Source organism: Erithacus rubecula, assembly GCF_903797595.1.
Source record: "Erithacus rubecula genome assembly, chromosome: 4".
In the NCBI taxonomy this organism is placed as follows: domain Eukaryota; kingdom Metazoa; phylum Chordata; class Aves; order Passeriformes; family Muscicapidae; genus Erithacus; species Erithacus rubecula.
This window is the reverse complement of record NC_136686.1, coordinates 7,099,347-7,122,108: the sequence shown is the minus strand read 5'-3', so window position 1 is coordinate 7,122,108 and position 22,762 is coordinate 7,099,347. Positions and strand designations below refer to the sequence as shown.

At 38.5% G+C, this 22,762-nt stretch overlaps 1 protein-coding gene and 1 long non-coding RNA gene across 2 annotated transcripts in view; one reads left to right on the top strand and one right to left on the bottom strand.

Annotated features, from left to right (window-relative positions):
- Positions 1 to 22,762, bottom strand: part of MPPED1 (metallophosphoesterase domain containing 1) — a 58,897-nt gene that overhangs the window by 17,934 nt on the left and 18,201 nt on the right. The window contains exon 4 of the mRNA XM_079303828.1: positions 9,507 to 9,732. Within this exon, the coding sequence (XP_079159954.1) occupies positions 9,507 to 9,732 (226 nt within the window). The remainder of the gene's footprint in view (positions 1 to 9,506; positions 9,733 to 22,762) is intronic.
- LOC306801114 overlaps positions 1 to 22,762 on the top strand; it is a 212,035-nt gene that overhangs the window by 181,772 nt on the left and 7,501 nt on the right. The window lies entirely within an intron of this gene.

Here is a 22,762-nt window from a genome sequence, read left to right as displayed (position 1 = left end):
TAAAATTAGTTCCTCTGTCAGTGGCTCTATTTATGGTTCTTCATATGGAGCCACCTTCTCCTTCTTGATGTAGTAACACCTTTACTGTGTCAAAACCTGGGCAAAATGCAAACATATAAGCTGCCACGAGTAGGGAGGCTGATTCTCACCAGGTGTAAGTGGCTCAAAAGCTGGTGGAGCACTGCCAAGTTACTCCAGCTGAGAATCAGCTCTGCATAGACCCATTCCAAACTAGTTGGCTATTTGTGTTTCTCTTGGAAAATTGCCAAAGGGCTCATCTCAGTGCCCAACTGTGTTTACATCTCTGAAACATCCTGAAATTGCTGCTGTCTGGGACTACAGCTCAGACTACAGATAGAGCTGGTAGTCCTTTTGTTCAAGGAGGGAAAAAATGGGGGAGAAAAGCAGCAAAACAACAAAAGGAAAGGCACTTTAAACTTTAAAATCAGCTCTGTCTCATAAAATTAAACTTTCAAGCAAATGTGAAAAATAAAGAGAAAACTGCTGTGGGGGATAGCAATTTCAGTCTTGTGGTTTATGAACTGCAGGAAAGTGAAGCCAATTCCCCATAGTGAGATTACAGGTCTCCTCTTCTACAGGTCTTAAATTAAAAACCAGCTGAATCCAAAGTGAGCTAGTTTACTGGATCAGAAGATTCAATTATTTCTGCTAAGTAACTGAACGTGAACTACTTCCTTTTAATAATATACAACTAATAATCACTGCCCAAGAAAGGACTTTTTCCTACCAGCTAATTAAACTAAAGCAATATATTTTTCAACCGCTCTCAAATTTAACTAAAGCAAGGAGCATTAAAAAGCATGTAAATGCAAATCTCCACTCACAGAAAGAAACACAAAGCCACACAAAGCATTCAGACTTTAAAAGAAATAGGATTTGCCCCAAATTGTTATGTTGAAATCAAGATAATTTCTGGTCTATATTCAGCATACATGCATGTGTGTGTTCTGCACTCTTGTACAGACACAGTGGAAGAGCTTTACTGCTGTGGGTACTTTTGGCTTAACTGGTTAAACTCCTCCTGCAAGAGGTCACAGTGAAATGTGACGAATAACTGACCTATATCCCTAACACACAACATGCAAGAGGTGTCTAAACTACTGATTTTCCTCTATTGTGACACTCTGGGATTGAACTGTTCCAGACTCCACAGCCCCAGGCAACGCTGAGAAGAAATTTTATTTGAGAGAAAACATTTTCTGGAATGTTCATCAAGAAAAGAAAAAAAAAGTGATATTCTAAACTGCCGTGACTCAGGAATACCTAATAACTAGAATTTATTGCCTTGGTTTGACTGTGATGGTATTTGTGGACTACAATAGGTGTAGTCTACATTTTCATTTGTCCACATACCTATTGCAGAGTTTAATTAGTTAATAACAACTATACCTGTTCAACATGATATAGAAAATTTACTTGGAGTTAACGAATTTTTATTTTCTTCCATGCACTTTTTTCAGAAATGTTAACCATTCTTGCTAATTCATTTCAGTCACTTAATTTGTATGGAAGCATTCATTAAAAAGACCTCTCCTGAATTCAGTATGATTGCTCACATAAGCAGTAGCACCTGTACACTCACAGCCTGCTGAATGACATACACATCTCCTGTATTTTCAAGTCATGCAGAAAATAAAACGTTTTCCAAGAAAAATTTATCACATCAAATGCACCAATTTAAGCTAATTTTTTTTTTTTTTTTGTTAAACAAAAGAAAAATTAAGGAGAAAAATGATCCAGTGATCCATTCCTGATGCTAAAACAGCCAGAATGTTAAATCTCACTTTCTGCCACTGGAAAACCTTTCACACTCCAGAAGTTCAGTATCATTCAGTTCTCCACACCAATTTCCCTGAACAGCTGAGCTTAATAGATCAAAATAATTTTGCAGGAAAAACCATGCTTATGATCTTCCATATGGTGCAAATAAACTACAAGTGCATTGTGGTTTTAAGTTGTTTTAGAAGCACCACTTCCAAAATGGAAAATGGCTTCTTCTAAATATGAAAGAGGAAATAAAAAAATCACTCCAGCATTCTGTTAAAATACAATTAAACCTGTATCTATGTGCCTCAGACTGACAATATATCTTAACAGGATGATGAACTTTTGTTTCTCTCTTCTGAACATGTTGCTATTTCTTACACATCTGGCACGTCTTACATACCTTATAGTGAATGCCTGAAATAAAATATCTTCAGCATTCTCACTACAGTAATACAGCCACATCAGGTAGGCTTAGATGCCAAACTTCCCTCAAAAATTTCTGAAACCTGAGATGCCTCATTTCTAAATAATGACTAGAGTCTATTGTTCCCACAGAGTACTGCTCAAGTCTACCTAAATTACTGACTTCTATTGCCTGCCTCAAAGTCACTAATTAAAACAGTCCAAATGGTTCCCAACTTTAACAATCAGTGAACATCTACCACTTTGAAAACATATTTCTGAGCTGCCAAAATCCAGCAGTCTATAATTCATCTACATTCAGGATTTCTACATCCATCAAAAAAAAACCCCAAAACTGTAGCACAGACATGCAAACAAGCCACCTGCTGAGGAATCTACTTAATCTGAAGTTTTCAAGAGTTTTAAAGTGAATTTTCCTCAGGAAACAGTACAGAAGCAAGTGCACTTCAGTTATTTGTATTTTTATCTTTTGACCAAGTGAAGGTGCAGCAAGAAAAGAACATAAAAGGAACATAGTATTTTACTAAGAAAAACATCTAGTATGGTTTTGTCCAGCAACAAAAAATTGTATTCCCTTTGTTGTTGCTGTTATGTGAAAGATGCTAAATAGGTTTGTATTTTTTGAAAGGGGACCAATGAACTAAGAATTGGAATGGTCACTTTGAGGCAGAAGTTCTTACTCTGTGAATTCTGGGGAGTGAAACCCACAGTGTAACACCTTGAGCTGCTGTTGCTGCTCTATATGGAAGCCACGCTCCCAGGTGGGGAGGTTTATTATGTTAAATGAAGTCAGTATTCTATTTTAATACAGTTTCAATTTAATTGATGTTCACCTCAATGACTAAAAATTTGTACAAGGTCCCAGAATGTAAACATTAGGTGATTCATCACCAGCAAAATGAAAGTGTGCCCCTCTCATGAAATGAATCTATAAATCTTCACTGATGGAAACTGAGTTCAGTGAGAAATGAAAGAGACTATTGCAGCTGTTCTTGAAAAGATAGGGGAGAAAGGCACTGAAATGGAGACCAAGGCCTGGAGTCTGCATGGAACCAAAATAAGGCTGCCTAAAGTTTGGCCCTTTGTGTGCTCTTTGAAACTGCCCTGGTTACACATGGAAGTTACCAGCCTTTCCATGCAAAGTACACCTGCACTCACACAAAGAAGAAAGAGAGCATTTGACAAAGAGCCAAACAACAAAGTCGCCTACTCTGTGATAAAACACAAATCAGACAAGAAAATATCAACTCGGTCAGGAGTTCCACACCCATGGCTAAGCACTACTGACTACACTGGATGTACACCTTGAGTAAAGACACTTGGCTGGAATAGTTCAAACTGCAGTGCACCACAAAAAGAGACAACAGGTTGGAACAAATTACCAGCTCTCCAACCAAAGGGAGATGATGATTTGGAGAATAAGCCAGGCTGCTTTGGGCTGATACTCACTAATGCAACCAAGATGTTGATGTCCTTTGGACTGGAAGGAATTCATCCATCTCCTCTGACAAAGCCAGAGCTCACAGAATGGGCCTCACCCAGTTTACTAAACTCAATAAAAACAAAACTTGAACAGAAAGGAACTGCTCCCCACATACACACCTTTAACTTTCTTCCCTCCATTCCAAATTTTGGAAAAATAATATGGCAGCAGAGCTTTTGGTCAATGTGTAAACATGCCAGGCCAAATCTAATCAATGCTCCATTGGAGGGAAGCTACAAAAGCCCAGGAGTTCAGCCCAGGTATCTGTCACTGCAGAAGAAATGGTCACAAATGTCTTTCTAGGCTGACATTAATATTTGCTCTCCCATCTTCCCTGACTGGGAAATTAAGTTTCTGAAGTTCTTTAACAAAAGAATGAAGGAGGAAATGAGAATAGATAGACACTAGAAAAAAAAATTGCTTCTGCAAAAAGAAAAATTAGGTTCTGTTTCACAGCAATAGATCCCTCCAGAAAGTTGAAGTCAAGTAAAAATCCACTCTGGATAATGAGTCTGGAGGCAATCTCATCCAAAAGAGCTTCTTTAAGCTATCCAGGCCAATATGTCATTTAGAATAATGAAACTGTCATGTTTGCAAGAGAGTTGTGATTGTGCCTTCCTTTCCCACATGTGGGAAAATGGAAAAAAAATGCTGCAAGAGATAAAATGCTGTCCTGCCACCTTGTATGCTTGTTTGAAAGCAGGAGGACCAAAGTTTCTCCTGCAGCTGTATACATCTGTTTATAATTACTATGTAAAGCTAGGAAAAATATCTTCTACTGCCATTTGCATTTCTTTTGCACTGTCAAGTAAAATTTATACTCATCTTGTCACTAATGCACAATAATCCACCTATTGGAAGAGCCACTTGCCATTTTCCATAAGATCAGAGCATACACACAGAATACCTGTCTTTAGCAGATGGGCATCTTTTCTGCAAACCTCAGAGACCTGTTCTCATGTCTATACATAAATGCACATGCACCTTTATAGCATTTGTTCTTACACAGCATTTCTGAATAACAACTGTAAAAGGATTAATATTTAGTTGGCTCATTCAGCAAGCACAGCAGATCCTGTGCACTGAATGCATCAGGTCTTTTTGTGCAAACACAGTGTGTAATTGCGCAGTTAAAATCTTTGGCAGTAGAGAAAAAAGAGTGGATGGTATAGTCTATCTTCAAGCTGTGGCAAGTATTAAAACTCTTACCTGCAAAATAGTACTGGGGGTGGGGGGGGGGTTTGATGAACTACAAGTGAATGTTGAAAATCTGTAACTCAAATACTCACTAATAAATTTTTAGTGGGGTTCTATGAATGATATAATCATAGAATGATGTCATCATACCCTGTCAGATAACACAGAATCCTTCACAGAATTATTCTTCAAATTCAAATTCAAACTTCCACTATTATCTCGGTTTCCTGACTTCTGAACCACCTGTTGGGACCATCTGCTGCTTGTAGTGAGTGTGATAACAACAGCAAACTCCCTGTTGCAAGGCCTTTGTTGACACCTGCCCATTTCAGGTGTCAGCCTGACACACAGTTCCAGCTTCATAATGGGATGGACTAAATCACAGAAAAATTGCATGAGAAGGACTTCTGGAGATCTCCAGTCCAACCTACCACTCACTGCCTCTCACCACCACTAGGTCTGGTCAGCCATGACTGTCTAGCCAAATCTTGGAAGCACTTAAGCATGTTTTCTCTGCCGCCTCTCTGCTTCCTAATTTTTTATTTCTATTACATGATTTTTTTGTTACTGAAAAATAAATCAAAAAACCTCTGAAAAATGGCTTCATCCTTGGGACATCTTAGCAGTCATATGGAATTATTACATATAATTATTTGGGTTGTTATATGAATTATTACATAGAATTATTTGGGTTGTTATATCTGCCAGTTTTTCTATCTTCATAACATTCAGAGCAAAGAGAGTGTTTAAAAGTACTTTTCAACCAGAAGCTTTCCATTTTACAGTAAATGTTATTGAGGAAGTTTTTAATTCACAGCAACTACAGCTACTGCCTGCACAGGATTGTTTCCAGGTCTGTGAATATGTTCTGGCCATGCCCTGGGTTTTGCTGGGATGAAACCAGAGTGCATTTCCAAAACTAGTCATCAGTGAAATTGTGACTAGTTTTTGCAGAAAAGTCAGGGTGTCCAGGCTTTATATTGAAGAAGACCCAACAGTTCTCAGCATCTGGGCTGTACTGAAGGAAGTGCTTGAGGAAGAGCAGTGCCAGCAGGTCAGGAGTGATCCTGCCCCTCTGCCCAGCTCTGGGAGGCACATCTAGACAGCTGTGTCCAGCAATGGCACCAGAGCCACGGGCAGGGACTGAGCCCAGGGTGTTCCACCTGCACATGTGGCACAACTTCTTCCCTGGGCAGTGTCCAGGCACTGAACAGAGACCAGAGAGGGTGTGGAGTCTCCTCACTGGGATATTCCAGAATTGCCAGGGCACAATCCTGTGCCCTGTGCTCTGGGATGGCCCTGCTGGAGCAGGGAGGTGGCACCAGTGACCTTCTGTGGTCCCTTCAGCCTGACCCATCCTGGGATTTAGTGAAGGATGCTACATTCTTATGGATGTCCTGCTCATCCAGATCTGGCAGCCAGCCCCACATGCACTGTGAGAAACATTGCTCTGGACCCATTTAAAATCTCAGTATTCCTGAATTTCTCATGAAACTTCTAATGTTTTCACACTTCTCCTCCTTATCATCTATCCTGATAATCCATGGTCCAAGATGTGGCTTTTGCAAGTACTAATTCCTAAGTAGCTGCTTTTGTGCATTGCAAATGCATTTCAAAATGGCTGCTCCCTGCTCAATGATAATACTTGTGTAATTAACAATTAAGACAGTTAAATTTTCGTTTGTAAGTAGAGGCTCAATCTGGCACTTGAATTCTTGCCCTTGAGCCCAGGAGAGTTAGAGCATTGGTTTCTGAGACAAAACTTTGTCCCATTTCTTCTGTGCAATTAAAAATAACCACTTAGTTTTAGATAATAATAGAGGACAAAATACCAAGTGCTATTAAAAATAGTTAACCACACACAAGTGGTACATATTTAAAAGACCTTAGAGACTGGAATGTTATGCAAACCAATCAAGCTCTCATGGTTTAATTTGCAGCTAAAACATTTTAAGTAGAAGTAAAACCTAATGTGTACAGGTTATATATAAAAATGCAGATGGCTACAGGCAAAAGACACTAAGTTAATGCTGCTTGGCTTTTACTCATACTCCAGTGTTCTCAAATTACTTTGCAACTATTGATTAACTTGTTTTATGAATGAGGGATATCTCTAACTTCTAATTATTTCAACAAAAGATGATGTAATACAGAAGGTCAGTGCTGCAACCAGAAATTGAAAGTCTAGGTGCATATTTTCAAAGCAGAAAGAGAAAATTATTTTAGGATATTAGACAAGCAACTGCATGAAATTTAACTTTTTTATGGTGTTCTGAGACCTTAAAGAACTTTGAACTTTAAAGTCTTGACTATGTTCCTAAATATTTTCTAATGGACTGTCTTGACTATGTTCATAAATACTTTCTAATGGACTAGCTTGATAATGCTAGATCAGAAAAAAAATATTCAACATGTAAAATTCAGCAAATTTCTGTATCTTTTTAGAGATTACATTACTATGATGCAAAAAGAAACTGAGATTGATTTCCCAAAGTGACTATGACAAACCTCTCCTTTTAGGGCAAATGAAGTATAGCAACAGAAATGCCAAAGAGCAGTGGTGCTCACCAGGCACAGGAGAGTACTACAGCCTGAAATCCAGGAGCAGCTAGTGAAACCCCCAAAAAGAGCTGATTGTCTTCCCAAGCTTTCTGATTGTTGACTCTGCATCTGCTTCCCTGATAGACTAATGAAGGGCTGTTATTGCTGTTGCTATTGCAATATTACTGTTGATGTTTCCACTGGACATGCCATCAATTGGCGTGGAAACTTCACTTAGCATTGCTGAACAGAGAGTAAAAAAAAACAAAAAAAACCCAAAAAACCAGTTTGGCTGGAAAACTTTTATCAAGACTCTCTCCCAGATGGAGAAAGCAAATTTCTTCAAGAGACCTCACAACACTCAACTTCTGGACCATAAGGGGGTGGGAGATGAGTTAGCAACACTGGGGAACATGGAGTGATAAAGTGTAGCTATAAGCTGGAGTTGCAGAAAAGATGGAAAATGTTCTTTTTGCTTGAAGGATAGGTCATGGCAGATAACTCAGGCAACTTGTGCAGAGTGACAGGATTTGTGCACAAAGGGAATGTGGTAGAACTGATTTTACAGGAGTATTATTTGTGGGTTAGTGGGTAGACAAAAGCTTTTCTCAACAGGTTTTTGCAGATCTAATCACACACAGAATGTCCAAATCTTTCTCTTTACCCTCTACATAGTGCTACTTTATAGACAGCGTTTAATTTAATTTCTCTAGACTTCCATGCAACTTCACTGCCTGGAAAAAGATTACTGACACTGGAAATATGGTGCCTGGTGATGGACACTGCAATGAAGATATGAGGTTGCCAGATATATTGCAAACAGAGCATAATTACAGTATTTACAGTTGGACATCAAAATGGGAATATATGCCAAGTGGCATTTCCAGAAGTTAATCCTGGGACTGATACCATCTAACATCATCCCAAATAATTTGGAAAATTAAGTAAACTGTACATTGTCTGTCTACACTGCCCACACAAGAGGAAAATTAACTACAATACAGCAGGTTGAAAAAAAACTCAGAAAGATCTGGAGCTCTGAGAGGGAGAAAGAGAAGAGTGCATTTAAGAGGGAAACTAATCTAGACAAAAGTAGAATAATAAGCATAGACAAAATTAACATCCATCTCAAGCAACCAAATGGGAAAAAGCCAATTTTCATTTAAAAAGAAAAAAAAATCCAAGAGATTTCACAGTTTATTCACACTGAAAATTCACATTGGGATATATGCATCAGGTTTGACAACTTGTTTGCTACATTTCAGCCTGCTGTGATGTTAAAAGGAAGAATAATATATTCCCTTAAAACACTGCTTTTTAAAATACATTTCTACTTATTTTAAACATATACCAAATGCTCATGAAAGACCCAATTTACAGGCCCATTGGCAGAAACAATAAACTGCAATGGGACATTAGTAAGAGACAGGGAAGCAGCCCATATGAGGATGTCAGGAACTGAAGTCCATCTGTCTCCAATACTGTCAAGGAGCTCTAAGTGTTCACCATGCAGTAGAGCAAAATCCTTGAAATATTAAGCTGCCACTGATTTGTTGACTTTAGTTTAGAAGCTCAGCTAGACCTTGGGGAAAACTATTGCTTTATAAAAGAAAGTAAGATTCTGAGGGATACAAAATAAAAGACTTTCACAGATGCTGAAATAAGCTCACTGAGTTGAATGAATACACTAATGGACCTCCAATATTATCTATAGGATGGAAAATTTCAAAAGAATTTATCTTGCATTAAAATTAACCTGCAATTAGATAAACTCACCAAGGATAGAAAATGTATTTTATGACACAAAAGCCTGGACTGGTAAACAACTGCTCCTGGCTGAGAGTTTGAAGAGCACACCAGTCTTTCCCCCCATCATTATTTGATTAACCATACAGTACAGTACATTATTTTGTCACCAGAATGATTCATTACAAGAAAATATAAAATCTTTATCAAAGTGAGTGTTACTTTTCTTCCTAACACAGCAATCCAAATGCAGATGATGCAGACAGAATGACTGATGTGATAGCAATCAACAATAATTTTTTTAATGTATGTTTAAAAACCTGCTTACCAAGGGGAGCCATATATTCTGAATCCCCTCACCGTCACTTCAGAGTCTTGAAGATAGATGCAGTTTGTTAGAAGAGACTGTACATTTTCATAGCTCTCTGGCTTCAGCTTAGAAACAGAGGGGAAATAGTAAAAGTCCTGCTTGATTAAGTCAGCCATGAATTCCTGGTCAAAGGTCAATTCATGATTTCCTGCTATCACAATCTTGTATTCATAGGGCAGGCTACCTAAAACAGTGAAAAACAAACAAATTACTTGTTTTATGGAAGATTTGATAAAAGCAAACAGATAGACAAAGTGTTATCGATTCCTGTAATATGCTTACATATTTGAAACAATTGAGCCTACCCCTACTACATGTTATTGTAATTCCTGCTGATTTCAGGTAAATGACATTACTGTCTTTTTCATGGCACACTATGATTTAGCATGCTTAGCATTAATGTGTTGAAATTACTTTCAACTCATCAACCTTAAAAACCAGTCTGCAGACTTCTGCTCTACTATTTACTTCTAGATAATTGCCATTTGTGCTGCAAGTATCATTTACTGTGACAGTGATGATAACTCTTTGACAGAAATTAGGGTTCAAAGAAGATCAGCCGTAATGCTTCATAAAATCATGTCAGCTCTCTTCTCCCAGAGCTGAGGTCTTTGTCAGCCTGTACTGAGGTCTAACAATCAGAACTTGGGTCAGCCAGAGGGGTCTTTGCCCTGACATTAATACCAAGCCTTCAAGCAAGCCATGGATTCAGTTTGGCTGTCAAAAATCCACATCCCACAGTGAAATCTCACTGTTCGCCTCTATCCCATGATTTTTTTTCTACTCCATTTTCTCAGTGACTCCCTTAGCTCCGTGGACTATAATTTAAAGTGACTCATGTTCAAGAATATTTTACAACCCGTATTTAGTGAAAAACCTTAGAACAACCTCCTGATGAAGACAAGAATATATATGCCCACACACGTGGGCTCTTCCTGAGAGCAGCACTGAAACAGAAACTTTCCACCTGACTCTGCATTTGGTTATTCACTGGATTCTGCCCCTGAGTGCTGGCATTGCCTGTCTCAAACAGCTCAGCACAAACTTCCTAAGCACATCTGGGAGGAAACAAAGAAGAAACTGTGCAAAGCTGCATTCATTACCTTTGTTTCTTAATTTGTATCAGGGTGAGGATGGTCAGAAGAGACTGGGACCAGGAAGAAACATTTTATTGAAAATTAAACCCACCTTGCATAACAGCAATTTTGTGGGGTTTTAATTTTAGAAATGTGTTGTTGATAACATAAAAATCCTTAGCGATGGCCCAAGCTTAACCTGGAGGCAGGCTATTTAGAGAATGCAAAAAAAAAAACCAGTTAATATGCAATAGCAAAAGTTGGCATGAGTAGGACTTGGGAATAAAATGCAACAGAGTGATTCAGTTATGGGAACAGAAGACAGAACAGTGCCAGCCTAAGGGAGGTGACACTTTGTCAAATGAAAACATGGGTGATTCTGAAGTAAAAGTTTCAGACTCTTGTAACACCTGTATTAGGAAAGCTGATGGTACAGTCTTTCCTATGGACCATATACATATATGTCTTTAGAATTTTCAACAAAACTCTTTTCAGACATTTCTAACTACATGTTAAATGTACAAGATTCAATAATTTACCTGAAGGGTTTCTCCTTTTTGCTTCTGAAACCCTTGTCATTTAGCAGACATGTACTCCACCTGTACAAGTTTTCCAGGTGTGTGCACAAACACACACAAGTTAAAAATGTTATTTACATGCTGTGATATGTATGGCTATCTTCAGGCCTTAAAGGAATAAAGAAATCCTAAAGAAATGTTGTTACCGACTCCATTTCTGTTCTGTTTGGCAAATCTTTTCCAGCTCATCTGATCCATCCATCTAGCAGCCAAGAACCTGCATGAGCTGGTTATAGTTGTTGCTTCCACTAATGTATTTATGTCATGTTGCTGTCTGTGGGTGTTACTTAGGCAAATTAGCAAATTACTCTAAATGTACAGTTACATTTATTATAATGCCGGCCAGAGGCACTGCTGGAGTTACAGGTCTGTCAGCTTTTCAATTAAACTGTGTTTTTGATGAGCATGCAGCTCAGTTGTTTTTTTTTTTCTTTCATTCCACAGCAGGCTAAAACTATTTCCTTTTCTTTGTCTCCTTAACTATACTTTTTACCCTTTAAATCTTAAAAAAATTTGCTAACAGGGTATTTCCTACTGCTTGTTCATAGATTTTGCAATATTTTGTTCAAACCTTATTCCTTGGAAGACTTTAGAACTTGTTTTGCTTTTTACTGTGAGTGCTCTTGAGTTACAAAATCAGATTTAAATATAAATCTTGGAAATCTTGTTCCTGCCCTAGGCCCTGCTGTTGTGAAGTTATGTGTAAGGAACAGATTCCTGCACAATTTGTAGCCCTGGCATCCTTGGCTAGGAGCTGGACATCCCCAGGATCACATAATCTAAGAGTTGTTGTATGGCTGTGTTCTTATGCACAACCCTAGAAAAAACACTTTTCCATTTTTTATCACAACACCTCTTGATCACAGATAATTCAGACATTTCCAGGTTCATAAGTTATTCCCACAGCCATACCCAGGATGGAGTAACTTCACTCAAAAAGACTCTGCAGTGAATCTTTGTGGCTATGGCACCCTGGCTGTGTTAATCACCAGTGAAACCAGCTGAACAAAGGAAGAGATCTTTCTCCTCCATGTAGTGCTTGTGAGACCCCCTCTGGAGTGTGGGGTCCCATCCTGGGCTCTGCAGTGACAGCAAAACTACTGAGAAACTGAGGCAAGTCCATCTGAGAGCTGCCAAGGGGATTGGGAAGAGGAGAGAGACTGAGATCTGAGGCTGTGCAGACCCAGAGAAGATGCAGGACAGACCCTGCTGCTGGTCTGCAACCACCTGAGCTCAGGAAAAACACAAGAGCAAGTCCTTCTGAGAGATGACCAACAAGCAGCAACAGGCACAAGTGGGAACGTGCTACAAGGAAAGAATTTTACCATGGGGATGATAAAAAAATGAAATCGGAGCCTTGAGCAGCTGGGAAATCTCCCTGGAAGGCACTCAAAGTTCATGGGCCAAGGTTCTGGTCTCTGACCACGCCTGCTTTGAGGAGGAGGCTGGACTCAACATCCTCCAGAGGTCCCCTCCATCCTCCCTGATTCTCTATGCTACTCTCAATCCCCACTGGAAAACAAACCAGAATTTATAGAGCCTGCAATACTAAAACAAATTCAAACTTCATTTTGTGTTGTGATTGCAATGGAACAAACAGACAGGCAATTTAACAGGATTTGAGAGTAAGTTCCATTAACTGTGGTGTAAGTTTCTCATACTATCCATCTAGCCGATGAGCAGGACTAAATCCCCAACTGATAACCAATTAACATTTGGTGCAAGCATATGTCTTTGCTGGTGGGCAGGTAGCAAACTCAGTATTAATACAGAAGCTCTGTGTGTACAATGATATTAAAGAAAAATTATGGCTGTCACAGGAATTCTGCACACATATCCAGGACAAAATTAATTCCCCAGAAAAAATTAAGGCAGGAAGCATGTAAGAAACAGATCTGCCCTTCAGGAGTGCCAAGAAACACATGCAAGAACATATGTTATGGGAGTCAAAGATGTAATTTCAAACAAAGAAAAAAAAAGAAAAAAGTTATTAATTTGGGAGAAGTCACATTTTTTTTGTATGATCTCTTCTTTTGACCAGCCAAAACAAGGCAAGTGTTTTTGTCCTAAGTCCAGAGATCCTTCTGTTCTTGGCACCTGAGAAGATTCTGCTCAACTATGCTTCTAATCTGGACATAAACTGCAGCTAGAATCATTGGAAAAATTTTACCTAAATATTTTTTTCTGTATTAAAATACCACTTGGATGGAATGGGATATATTTGGAAATTCACGCAGTCTTTCTGACATTACCAAGGGAAGGAAAATGAAGCAAAATGTTCATTTAAAATATTTTGGTGTGAATAAAAATTTCATTTCTAGGCAAACTTAAACTTTTTTTTTTTTTTCCTAAAGTAAGTGTTGGGTTTTTTTTCTCTCATAATGTTTAACTTGCAAGAAACTAAAATTATTTTCCTCCATAATCAACTTCTATCCACTTCATCCTATTTGGATTTGGAATGAAATATTTACATATCAAAATCCTGTCAGAAACACACTGGCTCAGATTTAGCTGTGGGCTTCAGAGCTTTCTCTTTCAGTCCACACTCAACTTTTGACTTCTGGGAATTTGGAATGGGGCTCCAAGCCACCATCCCCCTTGTCAGCCTCTGTCTAAATGTGGGATAAGAGATTTCTCCCATCCTTTTCCTTCTTCTCAGCTATGACTCTTTATCTTTCCTGCCTTATTTTCCCCTTTCCATTTTGTAATCTCCCCTTATCTGCAGTAAAATGCACGTTATCTTGCCCTTTATTTAGCAGTTTTAGCAAAAGATCTCTTTTTTCTTAGGGAAAACATAGAACTTGTCGAAGTACAATGCTTTAGACTTCTGTCTATTTGTCACTCCATATCTGTCTGAAACTGCCCAACAGATTGAAAAGCCATTTACTATATAAAGACCTCAAAGCTAATTATGTTCCCTTGAATTTCCTGAAAGTGTCTAAGGTGACTAATGCCCAATCTGAAGGAGAGTTTTCAAAGGAATGAGGAAACTTGGAACCCACAGCAGGTCTACGAGACATGATCCAAGAAGTCAGGCAGCAGTGGCTCTGCTCCCAGAACAACTCACCACACAAAAAATCAGCCCTGAATTTCCTCCATCAATATCATTCCTTATTTTTGAGATTATTTTACTACCAACAAGCTCAGGATATCATCTTTAACTTTTGTAGAGCCAGATGTATTATCATCTTACCGACTTCTTCATTTCATCCTTAGAGTTTTGTCCTCAGAAAATTTCTTTGCCTTCATTTGTTCACTGTAAGAATGTGACAGCAGTTCTGGTAATATAATATGTGTAGGAATATATATATATATTTTAGCTAGGAACATCTTTGTTTATTCCTTTCATTACTGTAGATTACTAATTAAGAAAATCAACCGAACATCTAATTTTTGCATGTTTGTGCACCAATTACAAAATTATTGCGGCAATTTTTAACTTCCAAACTCCAGTAGGTTCTTTTTACGGCAAACATAATTTTTACAAAATAACTTGAAGTTCTGGGGAACCATTACTTGAACTACAGGCTGCATAATGCAGCCTGCTGAGCAACACTGTCTGTTTGCTATTTCCCTGCAGCTGAGCTTGTTCAAAGTGGAATTCTGTGTGCTTAAGGGTTCATCCTGTTCTATCAGCAACCCAGTAAAGCAGATTGACACTGCAAATAATCCAAGTGCAAACTCATGATGTCCATATTCCAGGTTCCCCTTTGTCTTGGGTGGCACTACAGGATGTGGCCAGAAATGTGTATTCTGTCACCATCTGTTGAAGCTGGGTGGAGCAGTGACCCTTATCTCCATGGCACATATTATCTGCTAATGGGCCATCTTTATACCAGATGGGGCAGTCATCTTTATCTTTTCCACAACCTATCCTCCCTCCAGGAAAATATCATCTGATCCTGGGCCATTGAGTCCCACTGTGTGACTGACGAAATTACATCATCCCACTGGGAGATGCTCCAGCCAGGGGGAGGAGCCAAGCCTTTCCTACCTAGATAAAAACTGAGATTTTGGACAGCAGGTTACCTTCTTTCCACTGGATTCCAGAGGAGAACCAGACCTTCCCACATCATCCCTGGACCTTCAGAGGAAAACTGCACCTTCTACAGGAGCACTGCTCCAGCTGAACCACATCTGCCACTGCAGGAGGATGCAGCCACCATTTAATGGGACTGCAACCAACACCCTGACTGACTGACAGGGTGTCAGGTTGTATCATGACTCTGTCAGTGTTTTGGGATTGTTCTTTGTAATACTGTATTTCTATTTTAATTTTCCTAGTAAAGAACTGTTATTCCTAATTCCCACATCTTTGCCTGAGAGCTCCTTAATTTCAAAATTATAATAATTTGAAGGGAGGGGGTTTACATTCTCCATTTCAAAGAGAAGCTTCTGCCTTTATTGGCGACACCTGTCCTTCAAACCAGGACACCCTTGTACCAAGTAGGGCATCTTTATCAACCTTGGACCTCCTCTGAAGCTCACAGTTGTTATCAACTCCCAACTTTGCAGAGCTAAATGGTAACTTGTACGGGCAGATGTGTTTTACTTCTCTCCTGGTATTTTGTACTGAGCAGAATTTTTAGCATTCATTAAAAGAAGCGACAGTCATATAAGTGCCCACTTAGTGCTTCTTCCCTCTCATTTCAACCTTTTAGAATACAGCAGTGCGTGATACAGTGGAAAGACTGTATCAGAAAGACTGACTGTCTCAGATTGCTTTTTAGCATCTTTTTGACAGTTCTGTGTTTAAACACTGGGGCTGATGTCTGGGAAATTCACATTAACATAGTTTTTGTATGGTGTGTAATCTGGAATAATACTGTAAATGAACACTCCTTCTGAAGTCATCTGTAACCTTCCAGCTCTAGCCATTCTTGCATTGAAAAAGCCAGTAATTATACCAAACACTAAAACAGCAAACACATAAAACACTGCTCACGTTGGTAAAACAGGTTTCCTTAAAATAGACGAAGGCAAATCAAACTAAAAAAACCACCTGATAATAATCCAGTTTAGGCTCTTTGATATCCTGTGCTTTATACACACCCACACACATATAATAATTGTTCAAAATTACTTGTAAAGAGAAAGTGGCTTTCTTTTAGGCCGGTTTATTTAATTACCCTGTAATTATGCAGAACCAGCCCAATGCATAACGAGGCCATTAGAGTAACTGCAATGAGTCAAGACAAAAGGTTACATGGATCTGCACCTTCTGTTCACTTGTGGTCTGTAAGAGATGTCTACAAAATTGCATCACTGCAATGTCTTCCTGGACTGAACCTTCCTTTGATGTGTCCCCTTAGCTTATCACACTTGTTGGCTTGAAAGTCACCAACTATATAAATCACAGTCCATTTTCAGAAGTTTTTGTTTTTGTTTTTGTTTTTTTTACTTCCTAGGATAGTTACAGTCTTAAATTTTCTGAGGAGATATAATTCCTATCACATCTTTTCTGCCCTCTGAAATATTTTAGTTTTGGTTACAACTTTTATCTGGAGACCATGAAAGGGAAGGAGCTGGGAAAACTGTGTTAAAAACTAACAATTAAAAAACATTTTACACTTCCTACATGGATCTCTGTGTACGCTGATACAGATTCCAATTCAGATCTTCAGATCCCACGGAGGTGCTTTCAGCATCTCCCACTTGTCACCTTCTGGAAGGGAAGACTACAAAAGCTGTGTGTCATGTCAGCATACGAGGTGCACAGCACTAATAACCATGTTTAATGTTTGTGTACAGTGCTGCACAATAGGTGTTCAAAGTGCTGTGCTGAGGATAATTAATCCTCCAACACATTCATGTGGTAGGTGGATCAAGCATCATTTTCCCAATTTTACAAGGGGGAACAATAAAAGGACTGTCAAATCTGAAGATGACTAACTAGAATTTGGTTGCCTGTCTTCCTCAGGCTCTTTCAAATATCTCTGCCAGAGGCAATGACAGTTCACAGACTCACAACCCAGATCTTTCCAGTTCCATGTTGTTCTCTTCATTTCTGGGCCACTCTGCCTTCCTAAAGCTACCCTTGCTAGTGTGGGATAAGGCTGGGTATTTTTATTCACTTGCTCATTTGAAGGGTCCGGGATCTCAGTATTTATGAAGCCTCAGACACAGAATCCTGGAGTTTGGCAGCTTTCCAATGCATTAGTGGAAAGAAGCAAGTTCAGTATTAGTACAAAGTGCAAGAAATCCCCCAGAAGCACACGTGTTTGGAAGGAGCAATGAAGGAACAATGCTTTAGCACCCATCACCTCTATACCTTCTCACCACTGGCACAGAAGGTGTATGTGGAAAACTATTGCTTTGGATCATCTTCCCAATACAGGGATGCAACTTAAATATTCCTGATACTCACAGAAGCCAGTTTAATATTCTGAAGTAGCCAGGACATCCTAACTGCCCAGAACTGGAGGAATACTGGGGGAATGTGTTGCAGTGCATTTTTCTGTATCTGAGCCTTGGATGTATAAATGCATCCAAGCCACCATACATTTAAGAACTGCAGTAAAAACCAACACTTTTTTTTTAGTATGCCCAGTCTTTAAAAATTGACATCTGTTCTAAATCCCTACACAGCTCAATGTTTTTCACTTCATTTCCAAAGCCATTCTTTTGTAAATAGATAATTAGTGCTTAAATACTTCTTTCAAGGGGTTTCTACATTAACATAAAAAATAGTGTAATTACCAGTGGTCAAAATGGCATGACTACAATATATAAATTCTAACCCTTTTTGCTGCTCTGAAGCTGAATTTTTTCATCTTCAACATGATTTTAATCTGTTTTAAACATGAGTGTTACTGAACTTAAAAATATACCTGTTAAGAGAGGAAAAAAAAAATTACCATTTTTGTGTAAAGCTGAGCAGTAAAGCAGAAGTAAAGCTAAGCCTAGTGACCACAAGATTTTCTGAAGACCTTTTATCAAGAACTTTAAAAAGTAGAGATGGTATTTAGTTATAAATATCTGATTCTGTCTACAGAATCTAATACGACAGGTTTAGATCAAATACAATCTAATTATAGAAACAGGTAATTCTAGTAATACTGGTTACTACAGTTGGTAGACATCTTCACCCTAAAATATTTTGTAGCCTGAAATAAAAATCTTCTCTTTTGTGCTGAATTTGCCTAGGTCAACTTCTGAAATGCATGTCAAGTCCTGTAATCCTTTTTTTGTCTGTGTTTGTTTGGGTAAAACATGCATGTAATAATATTTTCAGGAAAATACTCTGAAGAGCTAATTATTGTTTTCCATTACAACTCCAAGCCACTTTCTATTTTCCTATTTCCAATTTACCTTGAACTTGAATCTCAGATAGAAAGTCTGTCTTAGAAATTGGAAAATCTCAAGCAAACACACTGAAACAATATATATTACAAAATGTGTTAGTTTAAGTAATCTTCCCAATCCATGCACAGAAGAGAATTCTCAGAGAAATGATGGAAGTATGTGCTGCAGCTTATGCCACAGATCAGCTACTCACTTAAATTTCCAGGAAAGTAACCCACAAGCCCAAAGTGACAGTGGGTCCTGGAGCATACACAGTTTGAAAATTATATTACAGGCTTCAGCAAAGGGAATTACATGAGCAACTGAGCCAAGCAGGCAATTTCCAGTGCCAACAATATAGGAGATAAAAAATAGAGATGGTTTTGGAGTCAGTATTTGATGAGTGTACTAAGGCAGAACATGGGTCTTTGTATTTGTCCTACAACACATTTGATTGATATGCAGGTAAGGAAGAAGGGAAAAAATAATAAAACCTAAGACAATGGAAAAGCTGCAGATTATTTTAGTCTGTTTGAAGTGTTATCATTAAAATCTCCTGAATGTGCTGGAAAATTAGAACATGTTCAAAGTCATACCGTGCAGTCTTATAAATCATCAGAACATTCCACTGGATTCTTGGCCTTCTGTTCAGTCCTATCATAAAACATACCGTGTACTTCATCTTTTTCTGATTCTCCAAAACTGAATTTTAAAATTTGAAATAAAAACTATAGTAAGAGAACAAACTAGATAAAAAAGGAAAAAGTCAAGACATGATAACAGGAGAAGGGTCTGTTTGAAAAAGAAAGAAGGGAGGGCAATGAGCAGGTTGGCACTATTTGTATCTTTGTAAACTGACTATTCATCTCCTTTTCCCTTAATTTGCTAAGTTATCCTGAAAAACTTTAGCAAAATAGAAATCTCACTTGCAAAAATGCATCATGACTGTATTTCATGACTGGGCAATAAAGGACAGATGAAACTGAACATAAATTTATGCAGAATAATTTTTAAAAATTGGAAAAAAAATGCATGAACTATAGGTGCAGTGATGGGTTCTGAACTAGATATTACCATTCAAGAAAGATTTCATGGAAATGTATTAGGAAATGTTATGACAATGCCATCTCATTGTTCTGTTAAAAACAGGATGATCCACAACACTAGAAAGAAAAAGAGAACTAGGAAATTTAATTGTTCCAGGGGATAAATCTGTGGTGTTCTCAGAACATGAGCAGTTTTGGTCTCACTCTTTTTAAAGGATGTGGAACAAAGCGGTACAAAGAGTGACACAGATGATCAAAGGCATTTAAGGAATTCTGAACAATCTTCAGGCTGAAAAATATCTTAAGGGCAGATACAGAAAGAGCCTAAAAATTCTTAAGCAGAATAAAGAATGATAAATTTTTCATTTGCCTCTTCCAGTATTAGGAAATACCAAATGAAACTAGTAGGTGACAGGTTCAGCACAAGCACAGTTCATCTCACTATCCCTATTATATTCTGGAACTCTGCTGCAAAACTGTGTCTGTGCTCAAACTTTTCCCAGACCCAAAAGACAATTAAAAAACTCAGAGAAGAAAAATCTATATATTCAATTAAGAGAAAATTAACACATCCAGTGATCATCAACATTTTACCTCTTCCACAGAGTTAGACACCAAGCCAGCCCTAGTGAAACCTCAACTCTCTCCCTGAGAAAGGGCTTAGAGAAAAAGGCACGTGACAGAAAACAATTAATCACCAGAAAGAGCAAACTGAAATGAAGTGGAGGGCTTTAGGGGGTCAGAAGAATAAAAGTTGGTGACTAAAGGGCAGCCAAAACAGAGCACCTGTGCTGGCAGCCCCAGGCAGGGACAATAGTGGGATCGTTATCCGAGCTGGTGTCCCTTTCTGGGAGCCCACGGGCAGTCAGAAAAAGAGAACAGATTTTAGGGATGACTCATCCAGCCGATGTGCCTCTATTAGCACAACACTTGAGCATGTGCTTGATAGAACCATAAGGCCCATGGAAGTTAATGATGGTAATGTAAAATAAATTTTCCATCACACAGGCACAGGAGTTTTATGCAAAGCGCAGAGATAAAATCTGAACTTGCTGAAGGGCAAGTTCATCTGGAAAGATGAAACAGAGAGAGACCACGGTGGCACAGACCCAAGAGGGTATGGCAGAACTGCAAACTAAAAGGTGGGAATCAATGCTGAGCATAAAGACATGGAGCAAAAGCAGAAGGAGGATTTGTATCTCGTGCTTGAGGGGAAGCTGAGATCAAGGGAAGGTGTAGCAGACCTAGTGTTTATTGCAAGGCATAAACAAAGTTGTAATCTAATGACAGCAGGAGACATGGATTAGACAAAGAACAAAATAAGTGGAAAAGCAAGCCCTGTGCATAAAGGAATAAACAGGGAAATCTGGCAGCAGCAAGGAAGAATGTCAGAGGAGGAAAAGTCGGTGCCAGAGTCTGTCAGTTATCTTCTCAAGAAACCAGTAAAATGTTGAGGAAGAAGGAGAAGGTTGGGTTGGCTGTGGAATTGCAAAATTATGGGAGGTACTGGAAGCAGCTATCTAGAAAAATCAAAACTATTGGAGAGTAATGCCTTCACTAAAAAATGGACAATCAGCAAAACCTTCTGAAACTCCTCAATGGGAACACTTTTAACCATTCTGCCATTTACTGCAGATATTGTGAATGCATTCAAGAGTATTGATAAACTGCTCATTTAAAACAACCAAACAAAAACTTTATTTGAAAATTAAGTTAAATCTTTATTTTAAATTGCCAAGAAACTAAACAAAAACCTTTTATCTTCCTGTATCTCAAAGATGCTCTTGCAAAAATATAACTCCAAGATCACCTTTCCCAAGCGCACGCTACCATGAAATTGGAAGCATGCCTGAAAAGTCAGAAAATTAAGCCTTTTGTTTTTGGAATAAAAATGATGAAGAGAGCATCACAGGAATGCCTTGGGAAATCTCCCTACCATTCTGAGAGGATTTCAGCTTACAGACATCTTCAGAACACTGTACAGCTGTGACCAGCAGGGAGGCAGATGGAGAACTGGAGACAAAAACAGTGCAGCAAGCAATGTGCACAGCCCCATCCTTGCTCAACAGCAATATCCCAGAGCATTTCTCTTCCCACACCTTCAGATAAATAAAATCAGGATTATTTAGAAGGGGTAACCATATGGTTTGAATAATTTGTAAATGCTATTTTCAGTGCATTACTATAATACATGGTAGAGACCTACAAAATAGGGTCAAAACTTGCTGTTTTATAACCAACCTCTTCCATTTGGGTGCAGAGACAGAGTTGATGGCTCTGTATCAATTATTCCACATGCTCTTCCTACCTTCAGAGTTACAGAATGAGACAATTGCTCCATGTACGGCACATTACTGGGTTCTTGAGCTCAAATAAATATTTATCAGCCTTGCAGATGATTATTTGCTAGTAAATATTTGTTTAAATTGTGAAGTCCTGACTTTCCTTTTTAAATTCCATTTCAGCCTACATGCATCTGTCTACTTTGTGCCTTCCTAGTGCAGAATGCTGCAATATGTAGCAAAAAAATTAAAAAATTTTTTAAAAAGAAATAAAAGAGAAAAAGACAGGAAATAAATTCAAAAATATCAACCATAAGAAAGAAAATCAACACAAAAACTTGAAACCCATTACTCTTAAACTGTGTCCTCTCTCTCTCTCTCCAGTTCCTTCATTCCTTCTCACCTTTTTTTTTATTAATGAAGTCTTAGAATCCAGAAGCCACTTTTATTCTAAATTAAGGTATCTGCAATGCTGCAGGAACAGCACTGATGAAGGTTTTTGTCTGGATACAGTACACGCTTTCCAATTTTCACTGTCTTTTTCTTTTTTTTTTTTTGGTTTTATTTTTTTTTTTAGCATATACAAAACATTGCAGAAGCACATGTAAATCATCACTCCCTTGCCCAGTGGAACAGAATTTCAGTTAGCAATGCCAAAAGTTGCCTACAGAAGGCATCTACATCTGGTCTGCTACATCCAAGGCAGCAACCACAGGCACACACGGTTTGCTTTGTTCAGAATTCATCTCTGTGGAGCAGCTGAGCCTCAGATATAAAAAAACCCCAAACCTATGAACCCTCTGAGGTTAAACTGAAAAATGTTTTCAGTCACAACAACTTTTTGGGGGAGGCAGCAAAGCTGTAACAATGTAGGGAAGAGGTTTTATGTAAATCATTAAAGGCCTCCTGACTTCAATTGTTGCTAACACCATGAAGTTGCTTAATGTA